General features: G+C 41.5%; 1 protein-coding gene across 2 annotated transcripts in view; it reads right to left on the bottom strand.

The window, feature by feature from the left end:
* LOC133504416 (ankyrin repeat and protein kinase domain-containing protein 1-like) overlaps positions 1-19783 on the bottom strand; it is a 68413-nt gene extending 48630 nt beyond the window's left edge. Inside the window, exons 1-16 of one of the 2 annotated variants that reach the window (XM_061826626.1) lie at positions 19690-19783; positions 19481-19545; positions 19041-19195; positions 18883-18904; positions 18654-18731; positions 18419-18540; positions 17559-17618; positions 14767-14838; positions 14059-14119; positions 8903-9091; positions 7670-7739; positions 4472-4560; positions 3890-4058; positions 3407-3499; positions 794-857; positions 561-695 (exon numbers count right to left, since the gene is read on the bottom strand). In XM_061826626.1, the coding sequence (XP_061682610.1) occupies positions 561-695; positions 794-857; positions 3407-3499; positions 3890-4058; positions 4472-4560; positions 7670-7739; positions 8903-9091; positions 14059-14119; positions 14767-14838; positions 17559-17618; positions 18419-18540; positions 18654-18731; positions 18883-18904; positions 19041-19195; positions 19481-19532 (1431 nt within the window). In that variant the 5' untranslated portion in view covers positions 19533-19545; positions 19690-19783. The remainder of the gene's footprint in view (positions 1-560; positions 696-793; positions 858-3406; positions 3500-3889; positions 4059-4471; positions 4561-7669; positions 7740-8902; positions 9092-14058; positions 14120-14766; positions 14839-17558; positions 17619-18418; positions 18541-18653; positions 18732-18882; positions 18905-19040; positions 19196-19480; positions 19546-19689) is intronic. The other variant, XM_061826625.1, reaches the window with a different exon arrangement.
* Between the last annotated feature and the right edge of the window lie 5471 nt (positions 19784-25254).

Here is a 25254-nt window from a genome sequence, read left to right as displayed (position 1 = left end):
ATGACTGGTGGATGAAAGGGGAAGTGTCTCACCAGGAGGAGACCCCAGAGATGAAAGCCTTGGGATCCCTCCAGAAGAGCTTCATGAAGTGGCTGGGGAGAGGGAAGTCTTAGCTGCTTAAGCTACTGCCCCTGCCAATAACCTTGGATATCCATAAGGAAATGGATGGATAATTCAAATGTGAGATTCATATGTATACATATAAATTATTATAATGTTTTTCATGTTGATGGGAGGTACTTCCTAAATTTGCCTTTCTGACATTGATTTCTTGACCACTTTTTTCATTGTCTATGTGGCAACTAAAACAGAGCCCTATACACTCTGCCTAGCAACTAGTGCCCACAAATATGTGACATGACACGGAAAAATAATCCCAGCAATTTGGTTGATTTATATCACTACTTCTGCTGTATTTGTTGTAGTCTGTAAAATTGTATGTATCAAATGTCTTTTAGCACTCAAACGTCTTGATTTCATGAGGTGGCATTTTAAAGCAAACATTTCTCGCAGTTGGGTCGTTTTCAACACACCAGTACTGATTATGTGACGGAACTCACAATGCCAAGTAGGAAGGCTTTCCAACACTCTGCGTCATGTGCAAGTGTATGACGGATGACATCATCTCCTATCAGAATGCCAACAGCTGATAAAATTGAAGGGACAACATGCCGATTCTCCGTGCTGATGTTACTCTGGAAAGTGAAGCAATGCGTGGATGTGACATATATGCACCAATGTAAATCCTGCATCTGCTCTTTTTTTTGGGGTGGGGGGGTGATTTAAATCTCACTATTATTTTTGTGAATGGCTCAACAACAGATTCTGTCAGCACATTCCTTAGCTGGAGGCAAAATCTGCAAAACATAACATCCAAGTAAGATAGACATATTGTTCATATCACTATGGGTAAAAATTGACAATGAATGTGTGACTGAGTGCAACATACACATGACCTGCTCACAACAGATGTTACAATGAAGAAATGTAAACTTTCAAAGTGACAAATAGGTGGATTAATGGAGCATCTCGTATTCCCTAAATTACCAGAAATGTCAAAGCAATTAGAAAACATATCTTCAATTCTATACATAAGTCGATGATGAATATTTTTAATCTATTTCAATACATTTTATGAGGTGCTTTTGCTCATTAGAATCTCAGCGGAGCTGGAACGTGCCCAGTTGGTTTTGAACAAGAAGCAGAGTGCACCCTGGACTATTTGCCAGCCAATCAGAGGCCAAAGTGTGTCCATACTGAAAAAATTTTGTCAATCTAATCACACTGGTTACTTGAGTATGAACACCTGCAATAATCTAGATCAGAGTTTGAGCACTGTGCTTAATATAGGAAAATTTGACAAAATGTAATTAATGACTGCAAACTGTATTGCACGTTGGGATTTTTTTTATTTTACCGGAAAAAAAGTTGAAAAACAAAGTTCTATATATTGTACTAAAAAGATCAATACAAGCAAATTGTATTTAGGTAGTGATTCATTTCCATACACTAAAGGGACGCCCCATACTGCTAAGGGCACAACATTTTGTGACTCACTGAACGATTCAAGACACTCGGTACACAAGCTGTACCAAAATTATTAAAGGGAGTCAATAGTGAATTCAGTTTTTTTTCCAAATATGAAACAGAAGATATGCACAAAGAATGTGCAAAGATAGAACTATATAGTCCATACATAGTACATTATGAAGCAATAGTGTTAACCAATTTTTTTAAACCATTTCCGTTTTCCTGGGGGGGCCGAGGATAATACGATGCCGTGAAATTAATTAAAATGTACATCATTATACATGTATTAACAAGAGGCTTAATACAGTCCCTCATGATGTAACCAAAAGATCCTTGTAGCTAATTAATCTTGAAAAACAGCTTCTGATCATAAAACAGACATACATTTGCTAAATATTATCCCCTTACCACAGTCTGTACATCATTGCAAAGCATTTAATTTTTTTAGTTATTTTTTTGCAGCATGGCTATTACAGTACCAGGTGACGCACTTTCGACTCGGAATGAAGTCGCCCCTCCCCTAATAACACATATGGAAACTAGAGCACTTTTATCCTTAGCAGTTGTGACCGTAATTTAGTAACTAGCTAGTTATCCATTTGCCATAAAAATGTATCTTTGCTGAAGATAGTCCAATGGCATGACCACTTTCTTTTAAAAGTGAGATTTGACAGCCAATGTGCGTACTGGAGCTTCACACTGGTGTGGTGGCTTTAGAGCGCCTGCTGCAATGTGGAGAAGCCCCGCGACAACTCGGTGGGATGTATTTCCACCACTGGAGGCTTTAAGCGGACATGTTTTCATGCTTCAAACATGTTGAGATGTGTAGGCGTGAGAAAGATGCTCCACAAAGTTGCATGTATTGTCCCAGATCAAGACATTTGATTGACAATTGACAGCAGATTGAGATATGATTTCAGTGCATTCAGCAGACATCACCACAGCGTCCAGGGAGTGGAGGACTGCTAGATTTTTCAGAATTTTGAAGCCTCGATTTATATACACTGTACTTGATTTTTTTTTTTTTTGTCATGATTCCAATTTGCCAGGGTTATTTTAACAACACTTCTCTGTGGTGTGTCATTTTAGGACATTCATTTTCACTTTACAGGGGCTTTTAGATCATAATAGTCATGTTTGTGGTAATGTAACACTGACCTGGATCATACTGAAAGGTAATAATCTTTGGAGGTTAAAAAGCCACAAAAACATTAGAAACAGCTCTTAGCAGTACACCAAACAGTTTGGCAACATTCAAAGTTCACCAGTGATGAACATTCTGGAATGAATACCTGTCTGTGTCAGTCTTTACTGAGAATACATATTATTTATATAGTTTTTTTTTTTACTTAGATTCCTATTGGATAGCAGTCATTTTTGTGTCTGATATTTATGGCTAGTAAGTGTGCATGTAGTTAAAAAAATAAAATCATGATTTTGACCCCGCTGAACTTGGCACCACATAACTCTCTTAGGAAAGGACTACGGAAATTGATCACCCCATTTCAGCACCTGCCACGTCAACTTATTTCCTGCTGTGTTCAAGAGCCCCAGTTGTCCTTTCATGTCAGTTTTCATGAGGCTTCGAAAAGGTGAACAGCTTGAAAACAAGCTTTTACCTTGAAGAGACATTCACACTTTGGCCGCATGTTGATTTATTAAAGATGCTACCTTTTCCATTTCTCTGAGCACCTTTCCTTAATGGAGCCAGAATCTCAAGTGCTTTTAATATAGATATGATACATGGAAGTATAATAGACTGGCCTGTGGGTCAAAGACAGACTTCTAGGTTGGTGTATTTCCTAGTTCGGATATAAGAATCATTCGTTATGATGTGAGGAGAATCATGTTTTTTTTAATACTGCAGTGCTCTTACTTTTTTTCCCCCGCCAACTTCTGCAAAATGAGGAGGGCTGTGTTCTCCTGCTGCCCTGACCTCGAGATGCACGCCATGAGGCTTCTCGTTAACCTTTAGAGTCGAATTAAAGAGGGAGAGATGGGAAGAGAAAAATAAAAAGGAAACAAAATGGAAAAAATGACACCTTATTAACTTGAAATTTCATTTCTTCAGAAACTGCATGGAAACGCTGAGAGGTTGTGCTGATGCAAATTGCCAAAGAAAGGAAAAAATATTGTGAGGACTGCAATACTTCATAGCATATCATAACAATCCCCAGATAGGCTACCATGCTAATCTGCTCAACATTAAAATTGTATCACAAATCTATGGTAACTCATTAAACTGTAAATGGGCCATACTGAAATTTTACAAAAACAAATACTAATTGTTGTTAAAATTTTGCCTTAGCACGCATTATTCACGATAAAAGAAATAATTTAACCACATGTGAAACCATACATGGGAACGTCCAAGTTGTCAAAGAGAAGACGTCTGCCATGTGCAGTGTGCGAGTACAGACATAAAAATTCCAGGCATTCTTTCTGTACTGCGTCATGTTCAGATGAAATCAAGGGAACAATGGACTCTTTGGACGCTGGACATGTCAACAGCGTTTTTAGATTTTCCTCTGTAAAATACAAAGAGATGTTTCCATCACTACCAGTACATGGAACTATACAGACAAAAGAATTGGCACACAAGCAGGATGTGATAATGGGGAATTCTATAAAAGTTGGTTCTTATACAAAGACTTTCTATGATGTCGGAATGTATTTGTGTGAATGTGTGTGTTCTTTCAGTCCAAAGTAATGGATGCATAAAAAGGTAGACACAGAGATGACTAAGTGGAGCATTTAGGATTGTGAGCCAACTTTGCAAAAAACAGCTCTCAGAACATTGTGCAGTATTGACAATGTAATACAGATTATATTGGCATTACGATTTCCTTTGTTTCTGTTTGTCTGGCTTCACGGACAGCAAAGTCCCACAAAAGTAAAGGCAGAAGACTCTGTCGTCGTTTAGGTTTCCTTATCTACATACCATTTTCTCTGCAAGTGATCGTCCAAAGGTTGAGAATGGAAACACACAAGTCTTGGCTGCATGGGTCATTTGCTTCCTGCAACAGGCAACTGTAGCAAAAAAAAAAAAGGATAAATACTTTTTTTTCTGCAACTGATTACATTTAAGCTTTGAAGTCCTTATTTTGGGGCTCCTTGAGATGTTTACTCACCCATTAATTACACAACTAATATACAGTATCATAAAAAAGTATTTGCCTCCTTCTTGTTTTTTTATTTTTTTTTAATATCACATACAAAGGTTTCAAATCATCAAACCAATTTTAAAATCTCTCAGACACAACCCAAGAAAATACAAAATGCATTTTTCAAATGACAATTTAATTCATTCTGTCAAAAAAAAATATCCAAACCTTTCTGAGCTTCTGTGAAAAAGTAATTTCTCCTCCTCCTTAAATCAGTCATGGTGACTAACCACAAATTTGGGAAAGGTGAGTTCAATTTGACAAGCTACACGCAAACCTGACTACCACAGTACATGTGAATCAAGAAATCACTTCAAAAGAATCTGTCAAAGAATGTGATGTAGGCTACGAGAGCTCAAGAAGCAATAAATCATGTAACAATCCATATATAGATATTTAACAAGGAATGAGGAAAAAAAAGTGCTTGAAATCCATCAGTCTGGGAAAGGTTACAAAACCATTTCCAAGGCTTTGAGACCCCAGCAAACCATCGGCAGAGCCATTATCCACAAATGGCGATAACTGAGAACAGTGGCAAATGTTCCCTGGAGTGGACGACCAACTAAAATTACTCCAAGAGTGCAATGAAGTCACAAAAGAACCTCGAAAAACATCTAAAGAACTGCAGGCCTTGTTGGCCTCATGTAAGGTCAGTGTTCATGACTCCACCATAGGAAAGACGCTGAGAGTTCCCAGGCAATAACCCCTGCTGTAAGCAACAAATACAAAGGCTTGTCCTACATTTGCCAAAAAAAAAAGTCTTGATAAAGGCTTTTGGAGAAACATTCTGTGGACTGACGAGTCAAAAATTGAACTTTTTGGAAAGTAAGCAGTACATTGCAGTTGCCGTAAAAATTCCACAGCATTTGATAAAAAGAACACTTTGCCATCATTGAAGCATTGTGGTGGCAGTGTGATGCTCTGGGGCTACTTTGCTGCCTCAGGACCAGGACAACTTGCTGTGATTGATGGAACAATTAATTATCATGTGTACCAGAAAATCTCGGAGAAAAACTGAAGGAATTAGTTCATGCCCTCAAACTCAACCTCTCTTGCACCTAATCCTAACCCATGCAGCCGGAAAACAATCCAAAACACACCAGCAAGTGCACCTCTGAATGGCTCCCAAAAAAAAAAAAAAAATTAAGGTTTTGGAGTGGTCAACTCAAAGTCCAGATTCAAATCCAATTGAGATGCTGTGGTGTGATCTTAAACAGGCAGTTCATACTCAAAAACCCTGTAATATGGCAGAGTAGAAGCCATTCTGTAAAGAAAAGTGGGATAAAATTCCTCCAGAGTGATGTGAAGACTCATCACCAGTTATCACTAATGCTTGATTTCAGTTATTGCTTCCAAGGACAGCACAACGTTATTAGGTTCAAGGGGAATTACTTTTTCACAGAGGCTTAGAAAAGTCTGTTTTTTTGTGATTTATTCAATTTAAGTCAGTTGAAAACTGCATTGAATATTTTTGTGCGTTATCTTTGAGTGATATATAATTGGTTTGATGACTTGAAACCTTGCGTGAAATAGATATCCAATAAAGAAATTGAAGAAATCACAGCACTGTTTAAAACTCACATTTAGCATTTAGCAGCCTATACCCGAAAATTTGTCATTTTGGCAAACTGCTAATTTTTTTATAGTATTGTGATGTCACAACCATGCTTATTTCATCAATAATATGGCCATGCAGTTTCTCCATCAATGATTTTACAGCTATCTAATTAAAGATCCGTCTCCTTATTTTCTTGCAACAAAATGGACTATCTGAAACCACTCAACATGTCGAAATTAAAAACCAAGCAGAGCTGCAGTGTTGTTGGATGTACCGATGTAAGTTAGTCTACAGCATTGTTAGTGTTAGGGTCTGACCAGCACATAGATTGGCATGTCAGCAGTCACAGGCATCACAGCCTCAGCCAGAAAAACCTACATGAGCTTTATGCATCTACATAAGTACATTAAAAAAAAACACAACCAGGTGCTGTATAAGTTCACAATAGAACATTTCGATGTGTTTAAGAAAACAATTGAATTATTTGTTATTTGTACAACAAAGAGGGGGTCATGGAGTTGCAAGTGGTTAGTGCATTTGCCTTGCAGTCAAAAGGTTGAGAGTTTGAATCTTGGCTCAGGTACGTGATCTGTGAGAAATCGTGCATGCTCTATCTGTGTTCGCATGGGTGTTTTCTGGGTACTACGACTCCCTCTCACTTTCCAAATACATATATGTTGGGTTTAATGAAGACTCTAAATTGTAGTTGAAATGTGGCTGTGACTAGTTGTCTGTCAGCATGAGCTGTGTAATTGACTGACAGTCTGTCCAGCGTGTGTACTCTAACTCTCACCCACAGACTGCTGGGGTACACTTCAGAAAAACTGCTGCATATTAGGAAGTGTGTTGAATTGACTTCACTGCCACCATACAGTGCTCATACGTCAAATTTTTGCTTCCAAATGTATAGAGAAAAAAATAGCTCAATGACATCTGATATCTTGAAAAAAAAAAAAAAACTCACTTGTATCACGAGGCACCATGATATTTTTTAAATCCCAACCTCTCACTCTCTGTCAAAACTGAACATCATTCATTTGGGGAACAAAGATATTTTGACGCAGTCCTCATATTGAGTCTTATTAAAAGTGCATGTGAACCTAAATAAAGTGTCTGTCAAGTGTGGATTTACACTTATTTCTCCTGACAATGGATGAGGATTAATAACCTTACTGACATAACACGAGGGGTCGGGATTTGCAGTTTTTGGGGAGAAAAGTTGGAAAAAAAAAAACATTCACTTAATTCCAATCTGAATATAATCTTGTCCTCCTTGCCACAAAGCAGGAGTGAAGTCGGGTCAGGGAGAAATCTCACTCCACTCGGCCATCATTGTCTGTGAATGTGCCTATCTGCTGCTCCATCTGTCAAAGCTCCGCTGAGAGCTGACAGCCAACTCTCCCTCCAGTCTCCTTACCTCCTTGTTGTGTCATTGCTGTCGATGATACTGAAGCCATTGTGCAGCCTGAAAAGGGTCTGTCCACTGCCTGTTACAATGAAAGCAGTAAATGACATGAAATGACAGAGTGCCATATTTCATGACAGTATGTACAGTATGAGGAATCTATAAAGGTTGAGGATATGGAAGCTCTCGACTTTAGTTGCATTTACCTTGTTGGCCATGAAGAACGTGAGGGAAAAGAGTGAAATTTTAGGAGCAATTGTGTGATTGCTTACTAACAATGAGGTGCATGACACAGAAAGAGTTGAGCCATTATTTGTATGTTTAATGAGTAAAGTCAGTCACGTTCCGTGTTTTAGCGTGTACGTAAGCTACCATATGATGGCTCTCACAAGGCAGTGAAATATACATCATTATCATTATACAAAGTGGAGGTTAATCAGTCCTCAGGCATTGCAACATTTAAGATTACTTTTTTTTAAATGAGAATACAGAATAAGCATTAATCACACAAGTGTGAATAAATATTGTGCCTTGTTCATTTAATTAATTCTTGTCATTATTATTTATAATCTCGTGTTTGTTACATCTATTAAGAGTTGATGATTCATTGCCCAGCCAAACTGTGGATTAAAGTAGTTGTGTAATTACTGAATGGTTATTAATAGATTGCAGCAAAAGTCTGTGAAAGGTTATGACGAAAAATCTTTATTTTATCCTAATCGCTGAACCAATATTGGATAATATTGAGGAAACACAACTTCTTGCATCATTCGGTTACAAGTATCATAATCTAGACTGGAGCACTATAATGAACTACACATTTCGATAGGATATGCATATATTGGGAAAGACGAGCTGTATTTCCGGACCCTAAACATAACCTCCATTTTATATGGCGCTAATACTAGCTGGTTGTTGCTATTGTAAGTCTACATGATCATCTCTTGCAAGTAAATAAGTGTAGAAATGAGAAGAACAGAAAGACTTGGAATTGAAAGTTTTGGGTTGTTGAAATAAAAAAAAAAAAAAACTCCCACTTGTTGACCTGCTTCAGGTGATTGTTAAGAATTTTCACCACAAGCACTTAAATACCGCCTTTTCTTGATTTATTTTGTTTTGTAACTTCTACACCCTCCTGAGATAGGTCTATCAGTGGCACAGGTTATTAAGAAAGTCTAGAATGAGAGCAAATTGATTCAGAGGAGACAGCTACTTCTTCAAAGATTGTTTAAAAGGAGCACTCACAGTCGGTGACTGCTTGGGAGAGAATTTCCAATATTCCGCAGTAGTAGAGAAGCATTTGCCCAGGCTCAGTCAGCTTCTCCAAAAGCAGAGGGATTAGTTTGGCTTTCTCCACTCCCTTGTCAAAATCTTGCCTTGCATTCAATTCTTGACTCTCTTTTTTCTCGTCCAGGTCCATCTTGGTCAGGTATTCTGCGGTACAGAAATCGAAGCGTTATATCCCCCCCAAAGCTCTCTCGTCTTTACGTGGAGATTACACGGACTTGAAGAATATTTGTTATTTTAATGATTTTTCCCAGATATGCTGTTCATTGAAATATTATATATAATACATATTGTTGGCAGTTTGAAAACTTGGATATCATCCCTTTAAGATTGGGCTGTGCTCTACTGAGTGCCTTTTGCAGTTATCTTCGCAAATTAGTATTATTCACATCTTATTGGAGCTTATTCTTCCTTCCTGATCGTTGCCAATACATCTCACACGGGTCCACAGAGGATGGCGCCTCTGCTGTTCTTCATCCAATTGGATCCATCCTGTTTTTTTTTTTAAGAATCCACCTGGATTCTAAAAACTTGGATGTGAGTAGGCAGCGGCTCCTCCAGGACCATCACGCTGAGCACAGGGCCCCACAAGAACCCGTGCTCAGCCTGCTGCTCCATATGTATGCGTCTAACCACCAATTGTTCTTAACTGGTGCAGTAGTGCAAAAACAACACTGTCTTCTTCAGTACAGGAAAAACAGACCATTGATGGTGCTGCTGGGGAGAGGGTGAGCAGCAGTAAGATTATAACCACCCCTCCATCCATTTTCTTAGCCGCTTATGCTCACAAGGGTTGCAAGAGTGCTGGAGCCTATCCCAACGGGCAGGAGGTAGGGTACACCCTGAACTGGTTGCCAGCCAATCACAGGGCACATGGAGATAGACAACAGTCACACTCACAATCAGACCTAGGGGCAATTTACAGGGTCCAATTAATGTTGCATGTTTTTGGGATGTGGGAGGAAACCGGACTGCCCGGAGAAAACCCATGTAGGCACAGGGAGAACATGCAAACTCCACACAAGTGAGGCGGGGATTGAACCCTAGACCTCAGAACTGTGAAGCCAACGCTTCACATATGCGCCACCGTGCTAGATTATAACAATTAATCAGATAATTTGAGTAATATGATAAGGAAAAAAAATGGTGAAATAAAATCTTTTTTGTCCACAAGGACTAACTTAGCCACCAATATGTGTAAAAATACATTTGTGCGATGATCGTGAGCAAGGAGGTTCGTAAAAGACACTGTTGAAGGTTTGTCGTAATTTCACAGTGTCATGCTCCTGGATTCCAGCCAGGGCTGGGCGTGGCCAGCTAATCTGAAGGTGCACACCTGCGCCTCATGACCTTTGATTAAGACCCAGTACATATAGGACCCGGGGGACGACTATTACTCTGCTAGATCGTTGCCTCTCATGCCTCGTTCCTGCACTACCGTACTCCTGACGTCTACCTCTCGTGTACCGACCAACGCCTGTCTCCCGACCTACCCCGTAAGCCTGCCGTTACTGATCTTGCTGCTTGTTTGGACTGACTCCCTGGTAATACAGAGCAATGGAGAGTGTGGTCAGGAAGTGAAGAAACGGGTCCAAGCAGGTTGGAACAGCTGGCGAAAGGTGTCTGGTGTGTTATGTGACAGAAGAGTGTCTGCTAGGATGAAGGTCAAAGTTTACAAAACAGTGGTGAGGCCGGCCATGATGTACGGATTAGAGACAGTGGCACTGAAGAAACAACAGGAATCTGAACTGGAGGTGGCAGAAATGAAGATGTTGAGGTTCTCGCTCGGAGTGACCAGGTTGGATAGGATTAGAAATGAGCTCATTAGAGGGACAGCCAAAGCTGGATGTTTTGGAGACAAGATTCGAGAGAGCAGACTTCGATGGTTTGGACATGTTCAGAGGCGAGAGAGTGAGTATATTGGTAGAAGGATGCTGAGGATGGAGCTCCCAGGCAAAAGAGCGAGAGGAAGACCAAAGAGAAGGTTTATGGATGTGGTGAGGGAAGACATGAGGGCAGTTGGGGTTAGAGAGGAAGATGCAGGAGATAGGCTAAGATGACACGCTGTGGCGACCCCTAACGGGACAAGCCGAAAGGAAAAGAAGAAGAAGATGCCAAGAAAAACTAAGAGGTAAAAGCTTCTGTACAACAGGGGCAACCAGAATTTCACTGTATTGCTCTATTGAACAACAATCATAAAATAACCACATAATAAATAATGAGCAAGGGCAATAAGCACAGGTGCTACGGACACAACTCATGCCCAGGCACTCACTCAACATTCAGACTGGCTAACATTTAACCAGTTAACAACCAGCTACTAACCGGTGCTCAAAAAAGTCAACCCTTAGCTCTCTTCCATATCGCTCAGCAGGCCTGGCCCTACCATTTAAAGTCACACACACTCAAAGTCTTATTGGTGGTGAAGAATGTCAAGATGGCAACCCCATGCAGACAACAATAGTTACCTGCACCTAATGTGCACATTTTGCTGTTTAATAATGGAATAGCGACAGCATCAAGTTCCTTGGAATGCACACTTCACCTACTGCTGGCCAAGAAGGCTCAGACACAGCTCTACTTCTCTGCAAACTGGGGACTGTGTGAGTCTGTATGCCCCTTTGCCCTCAATAACACATGTTTTTCTCATCCGCAGGAATATAAGCATTGCTGCTGATAACGTCCACCTCTCACACAGAGCCTCAAGACTGCCAAACAAGCTACATCCGTCAGGCTGTCAGGCTCCGGAACCAACAAGCCCACCCCCAGCTCCCCGTGACTGGACTAGAACGCCTACAATATACTTAATCAGCTGTTATTTCTATTTGCACAAGACATGCATTTTGCATATCCGTCTATCATTAACTACAGATATAGTGCTAATATATTAACCTACATTTCATATCTATAGTACCTGTACTTTCAAAGCTAAAAAATATACACACGGAAAAAAAAAAATGCATTGCATATTTCTCCTTTCAAATTTTTTATATAGTACCTGGATTTATTATTAACTTCGGTTTCCTTCCACACCCCAAAAACATGCATTAATTGGGAGACTCAAAATTTCCCCTAAGTATCATTGTGAGAGTAAATGTTGTCTGTGTCCATGTGCCCTGTGATTGGCTGGCAACCAGTTCAGGGTGTACCCCGCCAGCTGCCCGATGACAGTTGGGATAGGCTCCAGCACTTCCGCAACCCTAGTGAGCGTAAGCGGTTTGGAAATGGATGGATATACAATATAATAGAGGTACTAGCAACACGTTGGAACAAATGGCTAGAGCCCTGGCCTCACAATTCTGAGGACCAGGGTTCAAATCCTGGCCCCGTCTGTGTTCTCGCCATGCCTGTGTGGGTTTTCTCCGGGCTCTGCAATTGGCTGTCAACTGGTTCAGAGTGTACCCCGCCTCCTGCTCAATGATAGCTGGGATAGGCTCCAGCACTCCCGTGACGCTTGTGAGGATAAGCGGTTAAGAGGATGGATGGATGGAATGTAGTGATTGTTACGAGAGAGAGTGAAACTGCATTTCGATTGTCTCTTGCCAATATGAAAAAAAAACTCCCAAAATATTTTAGATTTCTTCAGGGTAAAGGTCAACTGACACGTAAAGCGTAATTTTTAGTTTGTTTTTACTTTGGGAAAAAAAAAAAAAAAAGTCAGCCGGAATGGACCCATCCATTTTTCACCACAAGTCAGAATGTTGTCGTATAGGGATTTTGCATCTCCCGCCATGAAAATCCTCTCGAGGCATATGTGTTGGAGAAGAACCAGGAAGTGACGTTTTTTGCAGTAGCGGGGTTTACATGTGTTTATATTGGTTTATACCTATTGTACCGGTGAAAAATTACTTGCTTTTTTTTCCATCGAGTTCGCCAAAAGGCCGCCTCGTCGTATTGCTGGATTTTGCTCGAACACTCTGTAGGATGGACTCACTCTTCACACTTTTCCATTTCATGAAAAATGAATTGCACACTTTGCAAACGATGAGAGCTTTGTGGGTTCTAAATGACAGGTTGGTGTGTTGTGGGAGACTAATTTGTCTCAGAGTTTATAGCATATCTTACATGTGAATCTAAAATAAATCCCCCTGGTCAAACCGGCAAAATATAACAAAGCACTTGTATTGCGTTTAAGACAATTTAATCACACACAATACAATACAACACAAAACAATAAAATAGAAGCACAAAGACAGTTTAGTAGCGTGCAACATGAGCTAACAAGCTCGAAAAACTTCCCCGAAAGCAGCAATAATAAAAAGCTCCATCTTGATCCGACGACGTAATCCATCTCTCAGAACGTAACAAAAGATATGCGACACAACTTCATAAAGTACCGCCGTTGTTGTCGTCCGCCGGCGGACGGCCTGGCATTAGCCTCGATGAGGTGGTGGATCGGGTGGGGAGGTGGTTTGGCTGCGTATATAATATATATAATATTATATAGTATATAATATTTCATCGGGTTCCTTGTCCGTCTGTCGGGGAGTCTGTTGTTAGTTAGAACTGATCCATAAATGCCATCTAAATATGGCTCGAAACAATAAGGTAATATTGCCCCGGTCACTTCACTCGATTGTGAGATGTTCTCTTCTTCAAAATGAGCTTCAGTCTCAGAAGGGTTGCCAGAAAAACCCGAAAATCTCTCTTGTTCCTCTCCCGTACCTAGTGGCACAGCGTCTTCTCAATGGCGACTGTCCTAGTGTGACATCCACAAATGACATTGCAGGCAATATGGCCGCCATCGGGATGTTGAGGGAGACTTCCGCAACTTTGCACATTAATGACACGCTCTCTGCTCTTTTTTTTTTTTTCGTATAGACATTGAAGTGAATAATATTACATGTAGTTTATATAACAATATCTATTTTAAATGTACAGTATATATGGATGTTAGTTGACCTTTAACATTTTTGTCAACCAAGAGTACGCTCAACATACAGCATTGAGTCAAATGAACACTTTTGTTTTGTTCATTAGGCTACTGATATTAGTGCTGTAACTCCCAAGTATTTATTTATAAATGTCATTTAAAGCATTGGGGTTTTTTTCCAAAAAAATGTACAGGTCAAAATGAATTTAAGAAGAGAAATGGAACATGACTCATCCTTTACCTTTGGCCATCTTCTCCATCTGGGGTTCGAGTTGAGCTATTTTTTCAAAGCAGGCTCTGGACTGATAAAAAAAATATATATATATAATTAATATCTTTTTTATTCAAAAAAGGGGGGGTGAATTTGTCTTATGTACACAAGAAAATTTTATGATTTTCAGAGTGCATCTACACTCATTAAATTATGATCTTATGATATACCACAACCTCAAAGAATGCCATGAAAGGCTTTATACCGAGAAAAAGTGAGAAGTCAAAAGTCAATAAAATGTTTTTGCAATGTTTAATGAGATTTTCAAGAACTTTCTGCATTATTAATCTCCCAGCATTCCCATCCTCACACCTCTTAATATGAAAATATAATTTCACTTCCATACGATACTGTTTGAACAGTTAGACAGTTACAGTGGCTTCATAAATATTTTATTAATACAGAAATATGCATCAGCGTTTCTGCTTTCACTGATGACAGCCAAGATCCAATACATTTTCACATGAATGCTGAAGAAAAAAAAAACATTTTCATGTGGATGGACATCACGTTAGTCATCTTAAGCCTAAGCCTCCAATGCCTTGAAATCCTTTTAACTTGTTAATGTCTCTCTGGCAAAGTATACAAGTGTCATCCTAATTATAAATGAGATGCTGAGTGTGCCGTGGTTGTACAAAAGCAATGTGATTAGATATAATGAGCGGTACTTATACTCACCTTCCTATACTTCTTCAACCCAAGATACGCCTTTCCCATGTGAAGGTAAGCCTTTATGCACTTCTCATTACACTGATACAAAAGGATGAGTACAGTATTAGTAAGGGCATCCAGCACAGATATCTTGGATTTTGACACAGTGACATATGAGGAGGCATTGCCTATTCTACACTCTTCTTCTTCTTCTTTTCCTTTCGGCTTGTCTTGTTAGGGGTCGCCGCAGCGTATCATCTTTTTCCATCTAAGCCTAACTCGTGCATCTTCTTCTCTAACACCCACTGTCCTCATGTTCTCCCTCACAACATCCACCAACCTTTTCTTTGGTTTTCTTCTCGCTCTTTTGCCTGGCAGCTCGATCCTCAGCACCCTTCTACAAATATCCTCACTCTCTTGCCTCTGAACATGTTCAAACCATCTAAGTCTGCTCTCTCTAACCTTGTCTCCAAAACATCCATCTTTGGCTATCCCTCTAATTAGCTTGTTTCTAATCCTTTCCAACCTGTTCACACTAAGCGAGAACCTCAGCATCTTCATTTCTGCTACCTCAAGTTCTGCTTCCTGTTGTTTTTTCAGAGCCACCGTCTCTCACCTGTACATCATGGCCGGCCTCACCACTGTTTTATAAACTTTGCCCTTCATCCTTGCAGACTCTTCGTTGCCTATTCTACACTCATTTGCAAAAATCTACACTTAGAAGCGTTAATGCAGAGTGGAGCTTTGAGACGCCAATTTAATTTGTGCCTTGACCATACTTGTTACTTAAAACACTTGCATATCAAATCACACTTTCCCACCCAAATGACTGGAAACCATTCCAGCACTCTATAATATCCATCCATCCCTCCATCCATCCATTTTCTTAGCCGCTTATCCTCACAAGGGTCGCGGGAGTGCTGGAGCCTATCCCATCTGTCAACGGGCAGGAGGCAGGGTGTACCTTGAACTGGTAGCCAGCTAATTGCAGGGCACATAGAGACAAACAACCGCACTCACAATCACACCTACGGGCAATTTAGAGTGTCCGATTAATGTTGCATTTTTTGGGGGGATGTGGGAGGAGACCGGAGTGTTCGGAGAAAACCCACGCAGGCATGGGGAGAACATGCAAATTCCACACAGGCGGGTCTGGGATTGAACCCGGGACCTCAGAACTGTGAGGCCAACACTTTCAAGCTGAATCACCATGCCACCCACTCTATAATAATGTACCTTATATAAGCATACCATAGATTGAAACTAAAATGAAATTAAAATGTAACCATCGAGATGCTGCTTGTTCTTGATGAATTTGCTATGTGTAAATTCTTTGTATGAGCTGTCCATGGTTTGTGACTCTAGGTTATTGAAAAGCACCCCCCCTTCCTGTTTTTTTTTTTAAATTATTATTCTCGCACTGTACTCTAAACAATAATAGTAATTACATTATCAGTGACCGGTCGATGTAGACAACTTTAATCATGCACCAACTTTTACAAAAAAGTAGTGCATTCTCTTCTTAAGTACTAAATAGATGCTTGTGAGTCGATCGAGCAAAACAGCAGCAGTTAATCGCTACAGCAGCGCTCGCTATGTTCCAACATTTTTATATTGCTTGTAACATGGGGATGCCTTTTATTTTCAGTGTTAACATGACAAAGCTAATAAACCAAAAAATTCCACTTTGAGACAACACAAATATCTAAGGAAGGGCAAAACAAATTTGAATGTAGCCTTATTTTACAGGGTTCCTGACTATAGCAGTGGTTTTTAAACACTTGGGTGGGGGGTTGCGTCCCTGGCGTTATGACATAGAGATACCATGAACACTTTTCATGATTAAATTACACCCAGCTGTTGTTCATGTTTCGGTAATTACTAAGGAATAATGATTGCAAGCAGGGAGGACAGGGCAGGGGGGGCCCTGCGAAAAAGGTTTGGGTACCACTGGACTGAAGCCACCAACAAGGGTGGTTCGCGTGTGTCCTTGTGTGTGCAAATGATTGACACACTATTCAGTCATGCTTCCGTGATAATGTGTGAGAATTATAATCAAAATTCAATTAGGGACATTTGGGGCTGTTGAGAGATGATTTTTCAAATGATCATTTTTATTCTACTCTACTGTCAGATCATGGTTTTGATCCATACTTTTGATACTGCACTGCCAGGAAAATGTACTATAAAAAATAGATGGGGAAAAATGCCAACCAAATAAATGTTTGAAAACAAACAGATCTAAAAGATTTCATGTGACAGATAAATACAAAAATACTTAAAAATGTACTGAACCGTAATGTTAGGAAGTTTCAACATTTAATTCAGATATCTTTTCAACTACCACCAGAGGGAGCCCACGAACCACACGCACCCCTGTAATCCAAGGATGGGTTTTGCAGTGGAAGTACCAGCGACACTAAAGTCTTAAAACTAGAAATTTGTTGAAAATCTTCCAAGAAGAGTGAAAGGTCTCACAGCAGCAAAACGGAGAACCAACTCTATTTCATACTTGTGTGCGCCAACAGTAATAGTGGAAGCCTGATGACCACTTGAACAACAGGGTGGACCACGAGAAACATTAAAATGTACTTCAGCAAGCTTCAAGCCCTTCCACTTTCACTTTAATAATCTGTTTGATGTCATACACTGATGGCAATAAAATCAGCTTTAACTGTAGCTTGATTATAATCAAACACAAGTTGCAATGGAATTCCAGCTTTGCCAAGAGACCAGAGTGTTTTCACTATATATGACTGCTCCAGCTGACTTGACAAATGAAGCTGACTGAAAGATCCCAAGATCCAGCAGGACCTTACCTTCAAAGCCCATTCACAGTCACTGATGGCCTCCTCATACTTCTCCAGATTAATGTAAGCCTATGGAGTTGGAAACATTAAGAAAGATGGGACACCACTGTCAAAAATACATTTGACGTCACAATATGAAGATGAAATTACAACTACTTGACATTTGGTATACGTTTGCGTACAAGCAATACAAGAACCAACAATTCCACTATTATCATTATTGATGTCATGCCTCAATTAATAGTGAAATAATAAATAATCACTTATATGATGCTCCATCCATTTTCTTCACCGGTTATCCTCACGAGGGTCACAGTAAGTGCTGGAGCCTATCCGAGCTGTCAACGGGCAGGAAACGGAATACACCCTGAACTGGTTGGCAGCCAATCGCCGGGCACATCGAGACAAACAGCCGGGACAACCCGGGACCTCAGAACTGTGAGGCCAACGCTTCACCAGCTGATCCATTGTGCGGCTTTATATGATGATATTTATAATATTGAAATACCCATTTTTTTACATCATAACCTCAAAATCATGGAATCAAATTATGCATCATATGAGCATGGGAGAAAAAAGATCTGCAATGGACTGAATCCACAATAGGTCACCAGCGATATAGCGAGTGAACACTGCACTGGAACTTAGATACTGTATGAAATTTCATTAAATTGTGGAGGGCTACCCCATTAAGTGTCCAGTGAGTATGTACTCAGGTATGACTTTTTTTTAACATGAAAATCTGTACCAATTCAAGGAATATCTGAAATATGAAAGTGTCTCCACTGAAAGTGGTCATTTAGCAGGTTATTATGTTTTATCATTGTTTTCCATCGTTCAAAATTGAAAAGGCTTGTAAAGATGTTCACCTGCGCTCTGTTGGTATACAACTGCTGCATGTCACGTAATTCCTCCAAGCCTTCACTATAATATTTGACGGCAGTGTCATACTCTCCTCGGGCATAGGCTTGATTCCCTTTGTCCTTAAACACTGTGCGGACAGAAAACATATAACATTAAACAGGAACTACAGCTGGCCCCACAGATGGTACAGCAACCTGTCCACCTCCCAACAGCAGATTGAAGTGGCAGAGAACAACACACCAGTGGCCTTTTCCTCTTGAGCGAGCCTCCTCTTCCTCCTGTCTTCCGCATCCCTCTCCATAAACCTCATGAAATCCTCTGGCCATAAAAACAAAAACACTTCTATCGGCATTTATGTCTCCGATGTAGTACTCCCGGTGGCATAAACAGTCAACAATAAAAAAAAAAGAAAGAATCTGTTCCTCCTCATTACATGGGACTTCAAGTGTAACATTTCTTTGGGCCATACCTGCACTTTCAGTCTGTGCATTCTGCAAAACATGAAAAGGAATTTTAAAGAGATTGTTGACAGTGTATCGTTGTTTTTTTTTTTTTTTAAGGGAAAATGTTGTGTACTACGGAAGGGTGTACGAATATGTGATTTCTTTTTTTTTTTTTTGTCTTTACCACAGGAGCCTTGGGTGGTAGGTTCGTGTTGATCGTGGTCTTGTTGACTTTTATCCTGCAGGATCCGTTCAAGGCGGCAATTTTGCTATCTGCTTTCTTAATAGCTTTCTGCTGGACCCCCAAATCTGCTGAGTTTAGGTCCTTCACGAGGTTGCCTGAAAAAAAATTAACAATAAATAAATATTCACATTAAATATCATATTATGTATTTGTACCATAAGAAACTAGTTACAAGTAATGTTGTCATACGGATGGAAATAGCCCAGAAAACAAAAACTACATTCACAACTCAGCACAATATTTACACAGGCAGTACGCAATTGTAGCTAACTCAGTCAAAGTTTTATTTCAATGTTGCTATTACGTACTTTCTTTTCTTTCGCTATTCTTGACTGCCAAAAATCTAAATTAGATTACCGTTTATGATGAATAGTACTTACTTATATCGTCAATATTCTTCAAAAAAACGTCCAAGTCTTCGAGTGACTCCATATTTAGCTTGTATCTAAAAAAAAAAAAAAAAAATACAAAATAAAAAAGTGAAGTAGGTAACGCAGGGAACGTTTTCGCGTTATTGAACTTTTTAAAAAAACATTATTTTTCACACTATCGCTGTCAATTTCATTTCAGTGGGGTGATGAAATCCCACCTTGGATGTTTTTAATGCGACGCCCCCACCGATTCGTAGCGAGTTTAGAGCAACCTATTAGTGCTGTAAACACTCTGGGTTGCCATGGCGACGACGTGACTTCAAAGATAATTATAAATTCTTTCAATATCAGTATATGGCTAACTTTATCCTGATTTATAACGACATGCCTTTTCATGAAACATTCTCTACCTATCTGCATTCATTTATCCTCGTGTTTTTAAACATATTTTTACTTGACTACACATTTTACTTCCTGAATCCCTGTATGAATTGTTTTCAACTAGTTTTTACTTGCACTTCACGCGATTAATAGGCTGCAGATCACACGCAGTGTTGGCTTTGAAAATGTGTGGTCGGTTAATTATATACCGTATATTTTTAAACCCATACCTTTTCACTGTTCTCATCTTTTGATCAACAGTGCCCTCCAGTGTTTGTTGAAATACTATCATAGACTTGTACTACTGTACACTATACCAGACTCGACTACCTACTTTTTTTTTTTTTTTTTTAATTGCTGAAGTACCGGCGGCACGGTGGCTCAGCTGGAAAGCGTTGGCCTCACACTTCTGAGATCCCAGGTTCAATCCTGAACCCGCCTGTGTGGAGTTTGGATGTTCTCCCCGTGCCTGTGTGAGTTTTCTCCAGGCACTCTGGTTTCCTCCCACATCCCAAAAACATGCAACATTAATTGGACACTCTAAATTGCCCCTGGGTGTGGCTGTTTGTCTTTATGTGCCCTGCGATTGGCTGGCAACCAGTTCAGGTTGAACCCTGCCTCCTGAGCTATAGCACTCCCTGCGACCCTTATGAGGATAAGCAGCTAAGAAAATGGATGGATGGATGTTGAAGTACCATCAAATTGATGAACATTAGAAGAATACACGAGTCTAGGGCGGCACGGTGGTGCAACTGGTTAGGCTGTTGGCCTCAAAGGTCTAAGGACTAGAATTCAAATCCCAGTCCCACCCGTGTGGAGTTTGCATGTTCTCCCCGTGCCTCCGTGGATTTTCTCCGGTTTCCTCACACATCCCAAACACATGCAACATTAATGGGAAACTTTAAATTGCCCCTAAGTGTGGTTGTGAGTGTGAATGGCTGTTTGTTTCTATGTGCGCTGCAATTGGCTGGAAACCAGTTCAGGGTCTACTGAGACTTGTGATGATAAGCGGCTCAGAAAATGGATGGATGGACGTTTTATTGATAAAGATATATATTTAACACTCTTTTACAGCATTGCAAAATTGATGCAGTTTTAAAATGAACACAGAATTTAAATTAAAAAATAGAAAATAAAAATTGTACTTGAATAATGGCTATATTCAAATGTATTGCACATAAATGTAAAAAAAAAAAGCATTCCCTAAATATTATTTTAAAAACGTTTTAATGATGAAATGCAAATGTGTTGTACTAAAATGTTAAATTACAACTGAAATGTACTTGGGCAGAAAATGCACTACACAGAATATTATGCTTCACAAACCAGTGGTAAGGGATGAGGACGGACAGGTAATGTCTATCAACCTTTTTTCTTTGGAACAAAACTGAGTGATAAATGAATCAGGAGTGTATTGAAAAAAATACTTACATCACCTTACTGTCACCTAAAATTGGTCATACGTATGGATGAAAGCGAAACTGGACCTGATGTCTTAGTCTTGTTTCCTTTTCAGTATAATTGTACATTATCCTGCTGCATTTCTCCTTTTCCAGTCAAATATGACATTTGAATTTGAATTTGACAAGTGAATTTTAATGTGAACTTTATTGAGGGAAAGTTGATGCATTCATTCATCTTCCGTTCCTCTATCAAACCAAAATAGGACAAGCTGTGGGCTTTCAGGTCTGGCTCACCGCTTCCTGTCAGTAATTCCGAGAATTGTATGAGTAGTTTGCGAAAGTAGGACGAACCAAAAAATGAAACATTATCCCATCCATTTTCAATAGCTGACTGAGGGTGAGAGTCAGAGTACAACCTGAAAAGTTCACCAGCCAATCGTTTGGTAAAAATAGCATGCGTGATTTTGAAATGTACGAGGAAGCTGGAGTACCCACACAAAACCCAGGCAAGCATTGATTACTTTTTTGTCTTTCAAAACCTTCTGTCAAAGGTTGAAAACCTATATGCCAGTATAGTGATTAGTGACCATGCACCAATATCTATGAATATTCAAATAGACAAACTTTGTCACTGCCCCTGCAATTGGCGATTTAAATCTATATGGCTGCAGAATGAGAACATTCTTGGTCTGTTTCCTTCATAAAAAGTAAAATTGATTTATTTTTTTAAATTATTACAGATCAAACGAGAGCCTGTACAAGATGGGAAGCATTCAAATCTCACATTCGAGGAGAAATTATTAGTTATACAAGTTCTAAATCTAAACAACAAAAAGCAGAGATGTGTGATTTAGAGAAGCAAATAAAGGAGTTAGAATATGATTTAGATCAGGTAGATGATCCACTTAAACATAAAGAATTGCTATTTTTAGAAGTAAATATACTAAATTATCTACAGATAAAGCGGCAAAATGTTTATTATGGCTTAAGCAGCGTTACTACGATCAAGGTGAAAAAGCGGGTAAACTTTTGGCTTGGAGGATCAGGAAATTACAAACAGAACGGGCAATTAATAGCATAAGGACATCTAATGGAGATTTGACTGTTGACCATCAAGAAATTAATAGTACTTTCAGGGATTTCTATGAACAATTGTATAAATCCGAGATACAACAGACTTTGTTTGATGTCATGATCCTGCCGCTTCAGCACGAGCTGTGCGGGTGTCCGCGCAGGTGCGCTGATTGGAAGGTGCACACCTGCGCCTCATGCAGCCTGATTATGCTGTGGATTTATATGACCGCGATGACAACTGGCCGGCGCCAGTTCGATTGATCTTCATGTCCCGTTCGTGTGCTCCGGTATCCCTGATCGAACCTGTGTGTACCGACCTTCGTCCGTTCTCCGACCACCCTTGTAAGGCTGACTCCTTTGATACTTCTGCCTGCGTTGATCGTTCTCCCGTGTACCGACTCCTGCCTGCCCGCTCACCTGCTCTCTTCGCCCGACGTCCCAACTACCGCTGCTGCACCGGACTGCGTGCTCGATCCCTGACGTCGGCATATAATAAACGCGTCTCTTGTTCAACTACCTTGCGTCTTCCGAGTTCCTGCATTTGGTCCTACTCTCGTTCCGATGGGACGTGACAGAACGAACTGGCCAATACAGGACCCAGCAGGAAAGACCCAGCGTCGCCGGGACCAACGCAAGGTAGACCGTCTGCCGGAGGACCAAGCCTGTCCAATCCGGGTAGGCTCCCTGACGTCCTCCGCTTCCGTGTCTTACGCTCCGCCAGCGAGGTATGAATACGTCCCGAACACGACCCGTCCGGCTCCTCAAGTGCACGTCGGAGTGGGTACGGACTCGCCACCTCGCCAAGCGCACGTAGCTGTGGAAACTGACCCGCCTCCTCGCCATTCCCACGTCGAGGTTTTGGCTGTTCCGAGCAGAGTTCACGTGGCAGTCGGAACTGACCCGCTCCCGAGACACGCCCGCGTGTCAGTTTCGACTGACTCTCTGCCGACTCTCGTTCACGTTGCCCTGGAAACGGATTCGCCACTGCGCCACGCCCACGTTGCTGTTTCAACGGATGCACTGCAAGCTCACGTGGCAGTGGGGACCGACCCGATGCCGCCTCACGTTGCTGTCCAGGAGGTGGCGACGTCTCCACAGCCGCTTGTCGTCCGTGCTCTGGAGTACCAGTGGCGACCGGCCCGCGGACGCTCAACACTCCTGCTTCATCGGCGACCGTCCCGCGGACGGTCCACACTCCTGCCCTGTCGGCGGTGAGCATGCCCATACGTTCCCGTCCAGGAGGTGGCGACGGTGACACTGACGCTGCCTTCTCACGTTGCCGTCCAGGAGGGGGCGATGGGGTCGCCGCCTTCTCACGTTGCTGTCCAGGAGGGGGCGATGGTGTCGCCGCCTTCTCACGTTGCTGTCCAGGAGGGGGCGATGGTGTCGCCGCCTTCTCACGTTGCTGTCCAGGAGGGGGCGATGGTGTCGCCGCCTTCTCACGTTGCTGTCCAGGAGGGGGCGATGGTGTCGCCGCCTTCTCACGTTCCTGTCCAGGAGGAGCTGGGGAGTTCTGTGGAGCCACCCTGGAGTTGGAGAGACTTCGAGATGGTGGCGGTCATGGCTCTGGTCCTTCTCTCCATCATCGTATTCGCTCCAGATGGCTCCCAGCCGCTTCATGACCTGGCCTCGTTGGTGACCAATCCACGGCTGCCTACTGACCAAGCCTCGGTGGCGACCAATCCCTGGTCGTCTTGCAACGACGGTGTGGGAGGTTCTCGTCCGGAGCAGTGGCCTGCCTCGTTCTGGTTCCTGCTTCGCCGTTTGGTTCCTCACAGAGGTCGTCCGCCCGAATTGCCCCTTGGGGACCCTGGTGCTTGGTGTCCGGGTCGTCCTCCTGACCTGTCCACCTGGACGCCTTGTGTTTGGTGGCCTGGTGCCCTCCTCCGGACACCCCATCCGCCCACCCCTGCCTGTGTTAATTATTGTCTGTTTTTTCGTTTAGGCACGTCTGGGAGCCGTGCCTTTGAGTTGGGGGTACTGTCATGATCCTGCCGCTTCAGCACGAGCTGTGCGGGTGTCCGCGCAGGTGCGCTGATTGGAAGGTGCACACCTGCGCCTCATGCAGCCTGATTATGCTGTGGATTTATATGACCGCGATGACAACTGGCCGGGGCCAGTTCGTATGATCTTCATGTCTCGTTCGTGTGCTCCGGTATCCCTGATCGAACCTGTGTGTACCGACCTTCGCCCGTTCCCCGACCACTCTTGTAAGCCTGACTCCTTTGATACTTCTGCCTGCGTTGATTGTTCCTGTGTGTACCGACTCCTGCCTGTCCGCTCATCTGCTCTCTTCGCCCGACGTCCCAACTACCGCTGCTGCACCGGACTGCCTGCTCGATCCCCGACCTCGGCATATAATAAACGCGTCTCTTCTTCAACTACCTTGCGTCTTCCGAGTTCCTGCATTTGGGTCCTACTCTCGTTCCGATGGGACGTGACATTTGAGACGGATGCTTTTCTTGATTCACTTGTATTTCCAGTGCTATCATAGGAGGCAAAGCAAAATTTAGATAACCACCTGACAGAAGAAGAAATTTATGCTGCCATTCAAAGTATTAACACTAATTGTGGTCCTGGGCCGGATGGACTGACTATACAATTTTATAAAGCATTTCAAAAACAGTTATTGCTTCCAGTGATGGACATGTATAAAGAATCATATAATGAGGAGACTCTTCCTCCTACATTGAGACTTGCACTGATTACCCTGATCCTCAAACCTAATAAGCCTTCCACAGAATGTTCCTTGTACGGACCAATAAGCTTGATGGGGTGCATACAAAATACTTTGCAAAGCCCTGGCAATACGATTGGATCAGTATATACCTAGTTTAATACATAATGATCAAAATGGTTTTGTTAAAAAACGTCAAGGATTTCACAATATTCGAAGAGTTTCGAATATATTACATGAAAAGGCAG

This window comes from Syngnathoides biaculeatus, chromosome 8 (assembly GCF_019802595.1).
Source record: "Syngnathoides biaculeatus isolate LvHL_M chromosome 8, ASM1980259v1, whole genome shotgun sequence".
Classification (NCBI taxonomy): Eukaryota; Metazoa; Chordata; class Actinopteri; order Syngnathiformes; family Syngnathidae; genus Syngnathoides; species Syngnathoides biaculeatus.
This window is presented reverse-complemented; position numbering and strand designations above follow the sequence as displayed.